General features: G+C 57.8%; 5 protein-coding genes across 5 annotated transcripts; 2 read left to right on the forward strand and 3 right to left on the reverse strand.

Annotated features, from left to right (window-relative positions):
- Positions 1 to 305: 305 nt before the first annotated feature.
- CORC01_13132 (uncharacterized protein) lies at positions 306 to 2,072 on the forward strand (the record flags this gene model as incomplete). The annotated part of the gene is made up of 1 exon (XM_022624749.1): positions 306 to 2,072. One exon carries the CDS (start codon positions 306 to 308, stop codon positions 2,070 to 2,072), a length of 1,767 nt encoding a protein of 588 aa, XP_022468757.1.
- A 183-nt stretch (positions 2,073 to 2,255) lies between these two features.
- Positions 2,256 to 4,158, reverse strand: CORC01_13133 (folylpolyglutamate synthase; the record flags this gene model as incomplete). The annotated part of the gene is made up of 3 exons (XM_022624750.1): positions 2,256 to 3,662; positions 3,776 to 3,907; positions 4,132 to 4,158. The coding sequence occupies 3 exons, from the start codon at positions 4,156 to 4,158 to the stop codon at positions 2,256 to 2,258; spliced, it is 1,566 nt and encodes a 521-aa protein (XP_022468758.1).
- Positions 4,159 to 4,908: 750 nt separating this feature from the next.
- Positions 4,909 to 6,930, reverse strand: CORC01_13134 (mitofilin; the record flags this gene model as incomplete). The annotated part of the gene is made up of 2 exons (XM_022624751.1): positions 4,909 to 4,953; positions 5,017 to 6,930. 2 exons carry the CDS (start codon positions 6,928 to 6,930, stop codon positions 4,909 to 4,911), a joined length of 1,959 nt encoding a protein of 652 aa, XP_022468759.1.
- A 983-nt stretch (positions 6,931 to 7,913) lies between these two features.
- On the reverse strand, positions 7,914 to 8,828 carry CORC01_13135 (Ras family protein; the record flags this gene model as incomplete). The annotated part of the gene is made up of 5 exons (XM_022624752.1): positions 7,914 to 8,261; positions 8,315 to 8,506; positions 8,579 to 8,605; positions 8,662 to 8,681; positions 8,750 to 8,828. 5 exons carry the CDS (start codon positions 8,826 to 8,828, stop codon positions 7,914 to 7,916), a joined length of 666 nt encoding a protein of 221 aa, XP_022468760.1.
- A 1,442-nt stretch (positions 8,829 to 10,270) lies between these two features.
- CORC01_13136 (uncharacterized protein) lies at positions 10,271 to 12,524 on the forward strand (the record flags this gene model as incomplete). Its single annotated transcript, XM_022624753.1, has 3 exons — positions 10,271 to 10,478; positions 10,565 to 12,285; positions 12,354 to 12,524. 3 exons carry the CDS (start codon positions 10,271 to 10,273, stop codon positions 12,522 to 12,524), a joined length of 2,100 nt encoding a protein of 699 aa, XP_022468761.1.
- Between the last annotated feature and the right edge of the window lie 342 nt (positions 12,525 to 12,866).

Here is a 12,866-nt window from a genome sequence, read left to right on the forward strand (position 1 = left end):
CTTCGAATCAATTGATGATCGCTATGCTTGAATCGCGAAAGATGACATGCAAATCTCAGCAAGTATCATAGCTTTTGGATAATAAGTAGAACAAGATGTAAAGTTGTAATAATAATTAGAGCGGAGTTGCGTCGCCTCCCTTGACAACCTCATCTCCAGTGGAACTCACCTCAAAAAGCTTCACCACTCACAAGCCAACCTAATTTCAGCCTCAACACCCTCCACAATCACCACAATGCTTCTTTCAACGTCGTGATATTGAACACTTTCCCTTTCCCCCCTCTCTCTCAAACAATTCCACCCTCATGAGACTCTCCCTTCGACCGGCCTCAGCCTCATCGCGCTTCATCAATCACGCCGTCCCTCACCCGCCCTCCTCGTCGCGACTCATCAACACCATGTCTTCCTCTCCTTCACCCTCACCCCCATCATCACGGACTTACACCGACGCCCTCAACCTCCTAAACACCCTCATCCCAAACCTCAAAGTCCACGCTCTCTTCAACAAACCCAAAGATGCCACCACCACCGCCACCACCACAACCACCGTCAACCCAGGCCCGAACCCGACCCCGGCCCCCCCTCCGGCCCCTTCGGACCCAAACCTCCTCGCCATTCCCGAAATGTCCGCCTGGCTCCTCCGCGCAAACCTAACCCCGCAACGCCTCTCCGCCCTCTCCTACATCCACATCGCCGGCACAAAAGGCAAAGGCTCCGTCACGGCCCTAACCACCTCGGCCCTCATCCACCACCACCATGCAGCTACTGCTACCGCTGCCGCTTCCCCGTCGTCCGCGACAGCCGGCCGCGTAGGCACCTACACCTCCCCCCACCTCGTCTCCCCGCGCGAGCGCATCGCCATCGACGGCGAGCCCGTATCCCAACCCCTCTTCGCCGCCTCCTTCTTCGAGCTCTGGGACCTCTTATCCGCCGCCCCAGCCGACGCCGCAGGCGCAGATCTCGGCATCGAAGCCGGCGCGAAGCCCTTTTACTTTCGCTTCCTGACCCTCCTCGCCCTGCACATCTTTCTCCGACAAGGCGTCCGCACCGCCGTCATCGAATGCGGCATCGGCGGCGAATACGACGCCACAAACGCCATCCCGCCCGCCGCCGTCACGGCCTCCGTCATCACCCAGCTCGGCATCGACCACGTCGCCATGCTGGGCGCCACGGCCGCCCAGATCGCCTGGCACAAAGCCGGCGTCATGAAACCCGGCGTCGCGACCTGGACGAGGAAGCTGGACGACACCGCCGAGCAACGGGCGCGGCACCCGGGCGTGATGGAGATCCTCCGCGCTCGCGCCGCGGATATTGGCGCGGACCTGATCGAGGTACCCGACGACGACGTCCTCGCGTGGTCCGGCGTGGGCCCGGGGGCCAAGTTACCGGGAGGAGACTTCCAAAAGAGGAACCAGGCGCTCGCGGCCCTCGCTGCGCGGCGTCACCTCCAGGTCCTCGAGAGTCGTCGGTGGGACTCGACGAGGGCAAAGACGCCAGAGGTGAACCGCTCGCTCGCCGACCTTCCCGAGACAATCATTGCCGGGCTGCGCGAAGCCACCCTCCGAGGCCGGCACGAGGTCATTGAGCAGGGCGCCGTGTCGTGGTACCTCGACGGCGCGCACAACGCAGATAGCCTGGCGGAGGTGGCGCGCTGGATATCTCCCATCGTCGTCGCCGCCGCCGAAAGCAGCCCGGATGCAAAATTCGTGCTCGTCTTCAACCAGCAGGAGCGGGACGCTTCAGCGCTCCTCGTGGAGTTCCTTCGGCAGATGGAGGGTTTGGGCGTCGACCTCGAGTCGAAGCTGATAGCCGCCATCTTCACTAGGAACGATAAGACCAATATCGCAGCCAAGGGAGAGGATCTGGATCTGGTTGTACAGGAAAAGTGCGCAGAGGCGTTCAAGGCGATGTGCCCTGCTACAAAAGTCGTGGTATGCAGCAACCTGACCGAGATGAAGGGCGCCGTCGACGCCATCGCACAACAGCCTTCTCGGACAAAGATCCTCGTGACGGGGAGCATGTACCTTGTCGGGAACGTCATCGGCCTGTTGGAGCCGGAAGGTCTATTATAAATACCACTTTGAACCCAATAGAAAAATGTCCAGAGTTGAATCCGCGAGAACAGGGGTGTCCAACCCCCTTGGTATGTCTGTTAAACCCCAATACTGTAAACCCATGTTAAACCCATTCTATACCATCGCTCCCATATCTCCAAAGCTCAAGGGGAAATAAACAAATAGAACAAGAGGCCCAGTCTACAAAGCATCCGCGCCTTCTAGAATCCCCAGGGCGCCACCAACAAGATGCAAGCTCCCCGTAACAAGAGCCTGCACGCTCTCGCCCTCTGCAACCCCCTCGCTGACGCCCCGGACATGATTCAACGCCTCCTCAATCGTCGGTATGACGCGCACGTCCGCGTGGGGATCCAGCTTCGACCAGCGCTCCGCAAACTGCCTCTGCACCGTCATGGCCTCAATGGCCTTGGCGTCGTACTGGTGGTTGACGAAATCTAAACCGTGATCCAGTCTCAAGTCAGCCTTGTCTCTCCTCTTCTCCAGATTATCCTCCGTGAAGGGCGGAAGGGGAATCTTACCTCGCTTATACCCCGTCTGGGCATACGTGACATTCGTACAAAACACAACAGTCTCAAACGCCCTCCCGTCCTCCCTCTTCATCGCCTCATACATCCCGTCCAGGAAATCAATAGCCTCCGTCCGGCCCTGCTGATTAAACACCAACGCCCGCGGTCCCTTCTTCCCCTTCGCCTCGTCGACAAACCACCGCGCCGCCATCCTCAAGCTGTCCGTCGTATGCGCCCCGTCCACAAACCACACGATCCTCCCCTCGTCCTTGACCTCGCACCGGCCCCTCCAAACGACCCCCTCCAACCCCTCCACAAACGGCGCCGGCAACCTCTCCCGGTCCCTCACGAACCCCGGATCAAGCCTCTCCAGCGCCGTCTCCGCAAGCCGCACCGCCAAACTCGCGTTCCTCTTCTGGAACACCGCGTCAGGCCGGATCTTTACCGGCCCAAGTCGCTCATCGACGCCCACAACCTCCATCTCCACCCCCTTCTCCCTGGCCCTCGCCTCCAACACGGCCGCCGCGCCAGCAACCTGCTCGACCGTGAACGCCCTGCTCCCCTCCTTCATAATCCCCGCCTTATGCCACGCAATCTTCTCGACCGTATCCCCCAGCGCAAAAACGTGATCGATCCCCAGCGTCGTAATCCCCGTCGCGACAGGTCGTCCGACGAGGTTCGTGGCATCATACTCGCCCCCGATCCCCGTCTCCAAAATCGCCACGTCACACCCCTCCTGCAAAAAGACGTGGAAGCTCACCAGCGTCAGGTACCGCGAGTAAATCGGCCGCGTGCCCACCGCCACGGCCTCCTCCTGCACCGTATTGTGTTCTCCGAGCCGGTCCCACACCTCGAAAAAGTACCGCGCAAAAACGTCTTCGGAGATGGGCGCCCCGTTGATCCGTATCCGCTCCCGCACGGCAATCAGGTGCGGCGAGGTGAGCAGGCCGACTTTCCGGGGGATCGAGGACGGCGAGGCGGCGCGGTGCCGGGCGAGGATGGAGTCGGTGAAGGCGCAGGTGCTGCCTTTGCCCTTTGTGCCGGCGACGTGGATTACGTTGAGGCTGTCGAGGTCGGAGATCTGTTTGTGTCGTGAGGCGCCTTGTCAGCATAGAAGTCCTGAACGTTTGCCAGAACAAGAATAGAGTCCATAAAGAAGTCTCTATGCCACTGGAGGCAGGGGATCAAACGCACCGAATACCCGACGCGCGCGAGGTACGCCCTCATCTCCTTGACAGAAGCCTTATCCGGTCGAACGCCCGCCTTGCGCCTCGCCTCGATGACGGCGAACGGCGTCTGCAGGGTGTTCAAGGCGTCAACGGCATCCTACGTGCGCGCGCGCAAATGGTCCTCTCGTTAGCAAATCCTAGTTTTCCCCTTTGAGACCCCATTTCCCGTTGCGCAATCGCCCATCCCACCTCCAATCGCTATATGCCCCAAGCATAAAGCTGCATAGACGAACTTCCACAACTTCGACCTCCGACCTCGGAGAAGCCCACAGATATACAGCAGTGTGAAGGCGGGCAGGGTGGTGAGATTTGAGAACTTACATTATATGTCCGTCCGGCAGTAGCCATCGTGCGTCGTACCAAGAAGCGCGAAAGTAGAGTACTCTTGAGGCGTACTACGTGGCGGGATGCATGATGCATCAAGGACGTCGGGTCGTTCCCTCTTTTTTTGGAGGCACTTTGGGATTACGCAGCGGGGCCTGAAATGGAGGGGTCACCAGAGCTTCTCACTCTCCCTTGAATTTGGTTGACTGGCAAAAAAAAAAAAAAAAATAGAATTGTCGGGGTAGGAGCTGTTGCGTCGCTGCCGGGTTCGGTGGGGGTTCAGGTTGGTTATATGCGGGTGAGGATGCGGGTGCCCCTGGTCTTCGGGACTCGAGCCGGGAGGCACTGGACATCCGGGGGGGCCTGGGCTCGGCGCTCGTCCCGTTTCCTGGTTCGCACCTAAGGTAGTACCGTACGGATACGAATGGGGCCCTCGTGGCACCGGCCTGTGATAATGCGACGAACATTCAAAACTCAATTCGAGAGTACGGATATACCCCTTCTTTTTTCTACAACAGGCAGGCTTTTTTTAGATTAGGTGCTGGCCAAGCCGTATGGAGCAAATAGACCGAGGACTGCATTCCATGTCTACGATATAGGATGTTTGGAACACCACATGTACAAGTCGACGGGCTTGATAAAATACACTGCCTTCATTCAAGTCTATGGCTATGTCTTACACAGACCAGAGGTCTAGGCGCTCTCTCTCTCTTTCTAAATGCCCCCCTAAGGGAGCATCTCATCCTAGAACAAAAGAAAAACATGTCCTGTCCATTATTCTACCTTGAGACTCTGGAGGCGTGCTTCTGTCGCAATGACCTTAAAAAAAAGTTTTGTTAGCTGCCCTATTCGAATTATAGCGTGATAAAGGGGAATACTCACATCAAGAGCCTGCTGGACCTCAAGAACCTTCCGCACCTCACCGAGCCAGTCTCTGCTTAGCGTCTTCGCCCAGCCCTGGAGACCATTCATTTCACGCGCCGCGGCGTCCAGGTTACCCTCCTCCAACAACGTCTGCGTGCGGGTGAGGATGCTCTCGACATCGTCGCCACCGACCAGACCCTGCTTCTTGAACATGACCTTGCTGAGGAGGTAGCTCGAGGCGTGACTGGCAACGCCGGCCTCCTCGGGGAGGAGAGACGCTTTGCGCACCTCGTTGGCGACTATCCTAAACCGGTCAATGAGTTGTGCGGCGTTAGAAAGACCGCGCTGGTAGGCGGACGGGTTGATGGACGCGATGGCGGCATTGACGACGGGGTCCTCGGCGGCGATCTCCTTGAGGGCCACGAGCTCGCGGGTGAAGGGCTTGGGGTGCGTGGCGTTCTCGAGACTGGCGCGGACGGCGTCCACGGCGACATGGAGCTGCTGGGTGCGGAGGTTGGTGTCGACGACCTCGTTCCAGCCCGTCGTCAGCTTCTCGAGGTCCTGGACGGCGGCCGACAGCTTGTTCAGCTTGCCGAGGCGGCCCTCGCGCTCAGCCTCGACGTGTCCCTGGACCTCGGCGACGAACTCCTTCTTCAGCGCAAGCGCCTGCTCCAGCAGCTGGTTGTTGAGACGCTCCTCGTTGAGCTGCTTCTCGCGCTCCAACAGGAGCTTGACGCGCTCGTCGTAGCTTTCCTTGACCTTCTTCATCTCGTCCTCGAATTCGTTTCTCCACTGGGTCTCCTGGGCAACCATGGCGGACTCGACGCGGGCAATCAGGTCGTTGGCGGCCTTGTCAAAGTCGGCGACCTTGGCCTCGACCTCGGAAGCGGCTTTCTGCTCGACCGAAGACTTGATGGCCTTGATCTTGCTTCCAACCTTGCTCAACTCGCTTTTAGCCTTGGCGATGGTAGGAGAGTAGCGGCCGTGGGCCTTGTCGGCGTTGATGACGGTGATGATGTCGTTGAGCATGCGGACAAGATCCTGAATAACAGGCTCGGTAGCATCCTCAATCTTCAGGGCGTCGATCGGGGCGATGGGAGGGAATCGCGAAGGCTCGTTGACCTCGGGGGCCTTGAATCCGGTGAGGTCCTCCTTGGGCGCAGCAGCAGCAGCAGGCTTGGTCTCCTTGACGGGTTCGGGCGCGGGTTTGGGGGCCTCTGGCGCCGCCTTGGACTTGTCGGCTGGCTTGCTCTGCTCCCCCTTGATAGCGACAACCTTGGCAGCGGCCTTGTCGACGGCGCTAGACTGACGACCAGCGGGCTCGCCGTTATCGGCTACTCTCCATGACGCGCCGCTCTGGGCGGGAATCTTGACCTGGCTGCCGGTATCTCTTCCCTTGATCTTGCTCGAGAGGTTGGGGAATCGCTTGCGGAAGTCAGCTTCCTCAAAGTAGAGGACGGCCTGCTCGCCAAAGGGAACATATTCGGTAAAGAAGTCGTGGAAATTGTCGTTGATGCGCGAGTACCAGACACCGCCTCCGAAGCCGACGGCGCCGAGGATGGCGAGGGTCAAGACGAGGTTCCTCAATCGGCGGAAGAAACCCTTCTTCTTGGGCGCGGCTGCTGCGGGCGATTGCGGCGGAGGAGCGGCGGCCTCTGGGGTGGGAACGACCGTATCCGGAGTCGGGGGAGTGAGAGGGACGTCTTCCTTGGGGATGGCCGGCTCGACAGCTTGAATCTCGGGGACGGCGCTCTTCTCTGCAGTGATGGTCTCTGATGCTGGCAAGACGGCTGGTTTGGACGGGTCAACAGGCTTCTTGTCGTCGGCGAAATGCCTCCGGCGGGCGGCAGCGACCTGCCATTGGCGGCCAACGACGGCCGCCGCAGGCCTGTGGCCGAGCACCCTCACGGATCGAATCGACGTTCGCAACATGAGGGGATGCAATGGGCCGACGCGGCGTAGTTGGGGGAATGATGTCGAGGTAGTTGTAATGGGAGGTATCCGTAGGTGACGGGAATCCAGGCACAAAAAAGCTCAGGGAAAAGTTCGGCTAAAATGGGCGAGCTCTGGTGGTTCCAGCCGCGCTGGTCCGCTGCGACCGCCGAGCGGCAGGAACCGGGATGTCCAGCGAGCTCACGTCACTCGGCGGCAACAGCTGTCACATTTTGACACGCGGCTTGGGTGGGAATTGATGATGGATTTTCCATCTTAATTGAGGTAATGCCGTGGTCCAAGAGGGATTAGACGATTCTAAGACGTCCAAGTGATTCCTTTGCGACAGTCTAAATAATTTGTCAAACTCAACAACGAAAATTAATAAAACCATGTCAACCAATCTCATGTCCTTAATGGCTGCATTCAAACTGTGGAAATCATCATCGGCATCCATGAAATGCGGTGCACTCACCAGATCCCAATAGTGAAACGATAAGAAATTGTATACGGCCCCATCCTTGAGAAACAGTTGCCTCTATCGCATACTGTACATCAGAAAAATGCTGCAGGATGCTTCCCCCAGTAAAAGTGAATCCTTTCCCGTACACCGTCTTATCCCAGGACTGTCCCTACACCCGAATTGCCGCAACCGAATGACCAGCTCAACGAAGACACGAAATGTAAAATCACACCCACACACATCTCTTTCCCTCTTCCTCTCAAAAAACGTACTGTTGATATTAAAAAGCTGGGTCTGGCATACCCATTCTTCGGTGTAGGGTTTGCGATAACGCTCTTCAGCCCAAACCCATCCAGCCATAACGCCGTCGTGTACTTGCTTGTATTGGTGCGATGCCTGGCTGATGGGGTGGCCTTATGCAGTCTGCCAATGGGAGCCTGCCTCACCTCGGACACGATGCCATTCTTTGCCCGATTCCCCGGGCTCATTTGATATATGATGTGGTTTGTGAGTATCTCACCTAGCAGCTGCAAGGCCCGCCGACGTTGCTGCCAGGAGTCTCGGGTTGGAGGCTAACGCCCTGTCGCTGTCCTGGCCGGGCGTGCCTAGGACCGGCCTGGTCAAGCGGCAGCTTCTTGGCGATAGCAGTGAAGAGGTCCTTGACGTTCTCAGCCGTCTTGGCCGATGTCTCGAAGAAGAGGAGTCCGGCCTCGCGCGCATATGCCTCGGCATCTGCCGTGGCCACCGCTCTCTTATCAGGCTGCTCGGTGACCAAATCCAGCTTGTTGCCGGCAAGGGCGATGATGATGTTCTCGTTGGCTTGTCTCTGCAATTCCTTGACCCACGCCTTTGCTTTATCCAGAGATGCCTTGCCGCTGTCAGCATTTTTGGAAAGCACATAATGGGTATCACCAAACCTACAGATTGAGTAATGTCGTAAACCACGACGGCGCAGTTTGCGTTGCGGTAGTACATGGGTGCAAGGGACTTGTAACGCTCCTGTCCAGCCGTATCCCAGATCTCGAACTTGACTGTGGTGTTCTCGTCGAGGGAAATGGTCTGCGTCAAAAAGGCGGCTCCGATGGTCGATTCGCGGTAGGAGTCGAACTGATCCTGTAGTGGCACTTGGTTAATGGACTGGTGCAATGAAGCTGGATATTGAAGAAGAGTGCATCGGGAACTTACCTTGACGAAACGCAACACGATGGAACTCTAAGAACAGGTTAGCACCGGCGGGGGGTTTCTATGAGCTTCGGACAACGAAATACCTTTCCAACGGCAGACTCGCCTATGCATCATCGTCAACGTTAGCTGTTGTCGTGGTAGACCACTCGGGCGGCAAGCAAGATTGCATACCTAGCAAGACGAGCTTGAACTGCGCAAACCGCGTGTTCATTCCGCGCGCACCAGGAGCACCGGGGCCTCGGGCAGCCATTTTGGGTAATGTGGAGGAGATGTTTGTGGAAAGCGGGCGATGGTAGAAAGTTGGTGTTGGGCGAGCCTGACAGACGCAGAGAGACTGCTCTAGGAGGGCCGGTGTATCAAAAGTCGCCGGACGGACTCGTTCGTTCGCCTTCGGAAATGGTGATTCAAGTCGGAATGGGGGAAATCAGAGCGGCAGAGGTTAAGCAGGATGCGGGTCGACGGTCGCGAAAGCAGCCGTCGTGGATCGAAAGATTCGAAAGATTCGTGGTTGCGCGGCGGGAGGGGTGAGAGGGTACGAGTAGAGGTCGGTGGAATGCAAGGTGGGAAGCAGCGGGATGGGAGTTGATGGTAAATCGGGTCCTGGAATAATGTGACTGCCTTGGGGTCAACCGTCTTGGGGGTCTCGGGGGGGTGATCACTGATGCCCATCACTGTCCTCTAGTTGAGCGTCCTAGCGCCCGACTAAGGTGCCTACCTACCTTACCTAAGGACCAAGCTGTCTGCTCTGCTCGCCGGGCTGTCAGGTGCAGACGGACGGACGGGGGCCACCTATGACCCCGATGGCTTCTGACCAGACTGACCTCGATAGTCGGCCTGGGTGCTCTGCTTTGATTGGTCAACGTAGGGGTGATGCCGGATTAGGTAATCTTCAACTCGGCCTTTGGGAGCTTCGCCCTTCCGGCCTGCTGGGCAATGGTAGGGGCACGTACTGCTTTAGTCACGCGTCAGCCACAGCACCATCGTCACAGAGGCAAGTTGCTCTCTACCTACATTGTAAGTCACCTACACTACACCAACGGATACCTTGGTGTGCATTCGTACCGTGGTTACCTAAGGTGCAGCCCCCAGGCGTTCTTATGTAATGCACTGATCTGCCTCCTCATTGGATCATAGCTCCAAGGCGTGGTCTGTGCTCTCGATTGTGTGGTCCCTCTTTCACAAGCCGGAGTTCCAGTTATCTGTGCAGGTACATACAGGGTACTGGTACCATTCTCCAGTCCCTTGCACAACATCAGAGCTACCTACGTGCTACCCTTCCAAGCTTCCAGGTTGTCAAAGCAGGCTGTTCTGTTCCGGTTTTCTTCCCAACACCCAGAACCTTGTGTGGAGAACCCCCCCTCCCCCCATTCCAACCGGGCTGTGCTTGCGACTGCACAGTGACGACAGCCATTTTGATTGGAGTTCACAATTCAGTGCAGCTAATCAAAGCCTCAAGCTGTCCTCAAGGCTCTAGAGGCTCACAACTGGACTTGCGACCGCCCGCCGGCTTCAACCTTAACACTTCCCAGTTGGACGACGACGACAAGGGCTTCAAGGCTTCTCCCATCTGCCTCCCCTTCACCTCATTCGCTTCTTCTTTGCTTTGCCTAGCCTTGCCTTGCCTTGTCCATCTCCCCAGCTTCTGCTTCTCTCCACCACTTACTTTGCATCATCCCGTTGCCCCCCGTCGCCATGGCACCCACCCTTCCCTATCGCGACATCAACGTCAAGGTCGCCCCCGACTCATACGTCTTCACTTCTCCCTCCTCGCCGGATGCCCCCGCCCTGGTCATTGACCGACCGACCGGAGACCTTCGTCTCGGAGATGCAGGCCTGGGAAAGAGGGTATCTCGGCAATCAAGCATCGCCGGAATCTTGGGCATAATCCAGCTCAGACTCGGTAAGATCCCACCCAGCCGCCAACACACATTACCCTCCTCGGCCTGCGAGACCAGACCTGCGCTAACTCGCCTTTCCTTCATTCAGACAAATATGTCATCATAATCAACAAGGCTCAGCCTGTCGGCCGCCTCAAAGGGCACATGGTCTACAAGGTCGTCAGCACCGAGATTCTCCCCATGCGCGAGCGCCAGATCCGAGACCCCGACGAGGATATCTTCATTGGTCTTCTCGACACCTTCATGAAGAACGGCCCCATGTACTTCTCCTACTCTCTCGACCTCACAAACTCCTTCCAGCGCCAGGCCTCCGCCGACACCTCGCTCCCGCTCTGGCAGCGCACAGACGACCGTTTCTTCTTCAACCGATTCATCCAGTCAGACTTGATCGACTTCCGAACGAGAGGCGCCAGAGGCCATGCTGGTCCTCAGCCCGGCGTCGACGCCTTCATCCTCCCCGTCATCTTCGGCATGTTGGAGATCCGCCCCACGACCTTCAAGGGAACCCCCGTCACCGTCACCCTCATCTCCCGCAGATCGAGACACCGCGGCGGCACCAGATACTTCACCCGAGGCGTCGACGAGGAGGGCCACGCCGCCAACTACAATGAGACGGAGCAAATCACAATCTTCAACGACTCAGGCAGTGGCATGGGTGGCTTTGCCGGCAGCAGCGATATGCAGAGCGGCAAGTACGGCGCCGACGGAAAGGAGACGCAGATCATGTCCTACGTCCAGACCCGCGGCAGTGTGCCCACGTACTGGGCCGAGATCAACAGCCTCCGCTACGTCCCCAAGCTGCAGATTCGCGGCATCGACAGCGCTCTCCCAGCCGCGAAAGCGCATTTCGAGGAGCAGATCCGTCTCTATGGCGACAACTACCTCATCAACCTCGTGAACCAAAAGGGCCGCGAGCAGCGCGTCAAGAACTCGTACGAGCAAATGGTTGAGAAGCTCGTGTCGTCACCCAAGCAGCGGACCGAGGGTGACCGCATCACGGACGAAAAGTTCACCGTGATCCAGCCCGAGAAGCGCGCCGTCGAATTTGACCGCCTCCACTACATCTACTTCGACTACCACCACGAGACCAAGGGCATGAAGATGCACCGCGCATACACCCTCGTCGAGAAGCTCCAGGAAGCTCTCCACGACCAGGGCTACTTCCGCGCCGTCGACATGCCGGGTTCCAACGACGGCCGTCTCGAGCCGCGCAGCTACCAGACCAGCGTCATGCGCACAAACTGCATGGACTGTCTGGACCGCACAAACGTGGTGCAGTCCATGTTCGCCCGTCACATGTTGGACCGCATCTTTGAAGAGATGGGCTTGCTATCCCGCGGCTCGTCCTTCCGCGACGAGGACCCGGCCTTTGAGCACATGTTCCGCAACCTGTGGGCCGACAACGCCGACGTCGTGTCATGTTCATACTCGGGCACCGGCGCCATGAAGACTGACGTTACCCGCACCGGCAACCGCACAAAGGTCGGTGCCCTCCAGGACGCCCGCATCGGCATCACCCGCTACTTCAAGAACAACTTCTTCGACGGCCCCCGTCAGGACTCATACGATCTGTTCCTCGGCGTCTTCCTACCGGGCACCGCAAACATCGGCGGCTCGCTCGTCTTCGCCGACCGCCGCCCCATCCTCATCCAGTCCGTCCCCTACCTCCTCGCCTTCAGCGTCTTCCTCGTCCTCGTCGGCCTCTTCTCCAAGACGGAGGCCGTCGTCAGCATCCGCATATTTATCCTCTTCTGGCTCGCCGTCGCCGTCTGGTCTGCCAGCTTCGTCTTCAGCCACGGCATGCTCTACGTAAGTCACACTGCTTCTGTGCCACACCTTTCCTATTGACTTTCGATCCGGCTAACACACATATTCAGGTCAACTGGCCCAAGCTCAACCCCAGACCGTGGGCCAACGAGGGCTACGCCGAGCACTTGTCCAAGGCCCGGAAAGACTCCGTCCTAGGCTCCTTTGTCGTTCGCCACGAGCGCGGCCTCAGCACAGCAAGATACCTCAATGCCGAGGAGGGCAAGAAGAGGATCGAGTGAGGTCGGTTTTTTTTTTGTTGTTCAAGTGGCCTCTTCATCCGTGACTCTTTGTCTAGTTGAGCACATTCTTTTGAAAGAAATACGGCTTCTTGGTCCGGAACCTTACAATAGAACCCCTTTTGTTCGCATTCTTCAGGCAAAAAGTTTTGAAGGTTCACACAGGAACCTTGTTTTTGCCCCCCTTTTTTCCCACAATGCCGAGCCGGGAGTTTATAGGCATGGAACGGAACATGGCATAGATGTCGCCAAAAATAACGGCTTTGTCTTAGAACTGAATAATACACACCCCTTTTTCTTGTCCATACCGCTGTGACGTATGATGGTGCACGTTTCTCCCCCCCC

This window comes from Colletotrichum orchidophilum, assembly GCF_001831195.1.
Source record: "Colletotrichum orchidophilum strain IMI 309357 chromosome Unknown Scaffold_179.1, whole genome shotgun sequence".
NCBI lineage: Eukaryota > Fungi > Ascomycota > Sordariomycetes > Glomerellales > Glomerellaceae > Colletotrichum > Colletotrichum orchidophilum.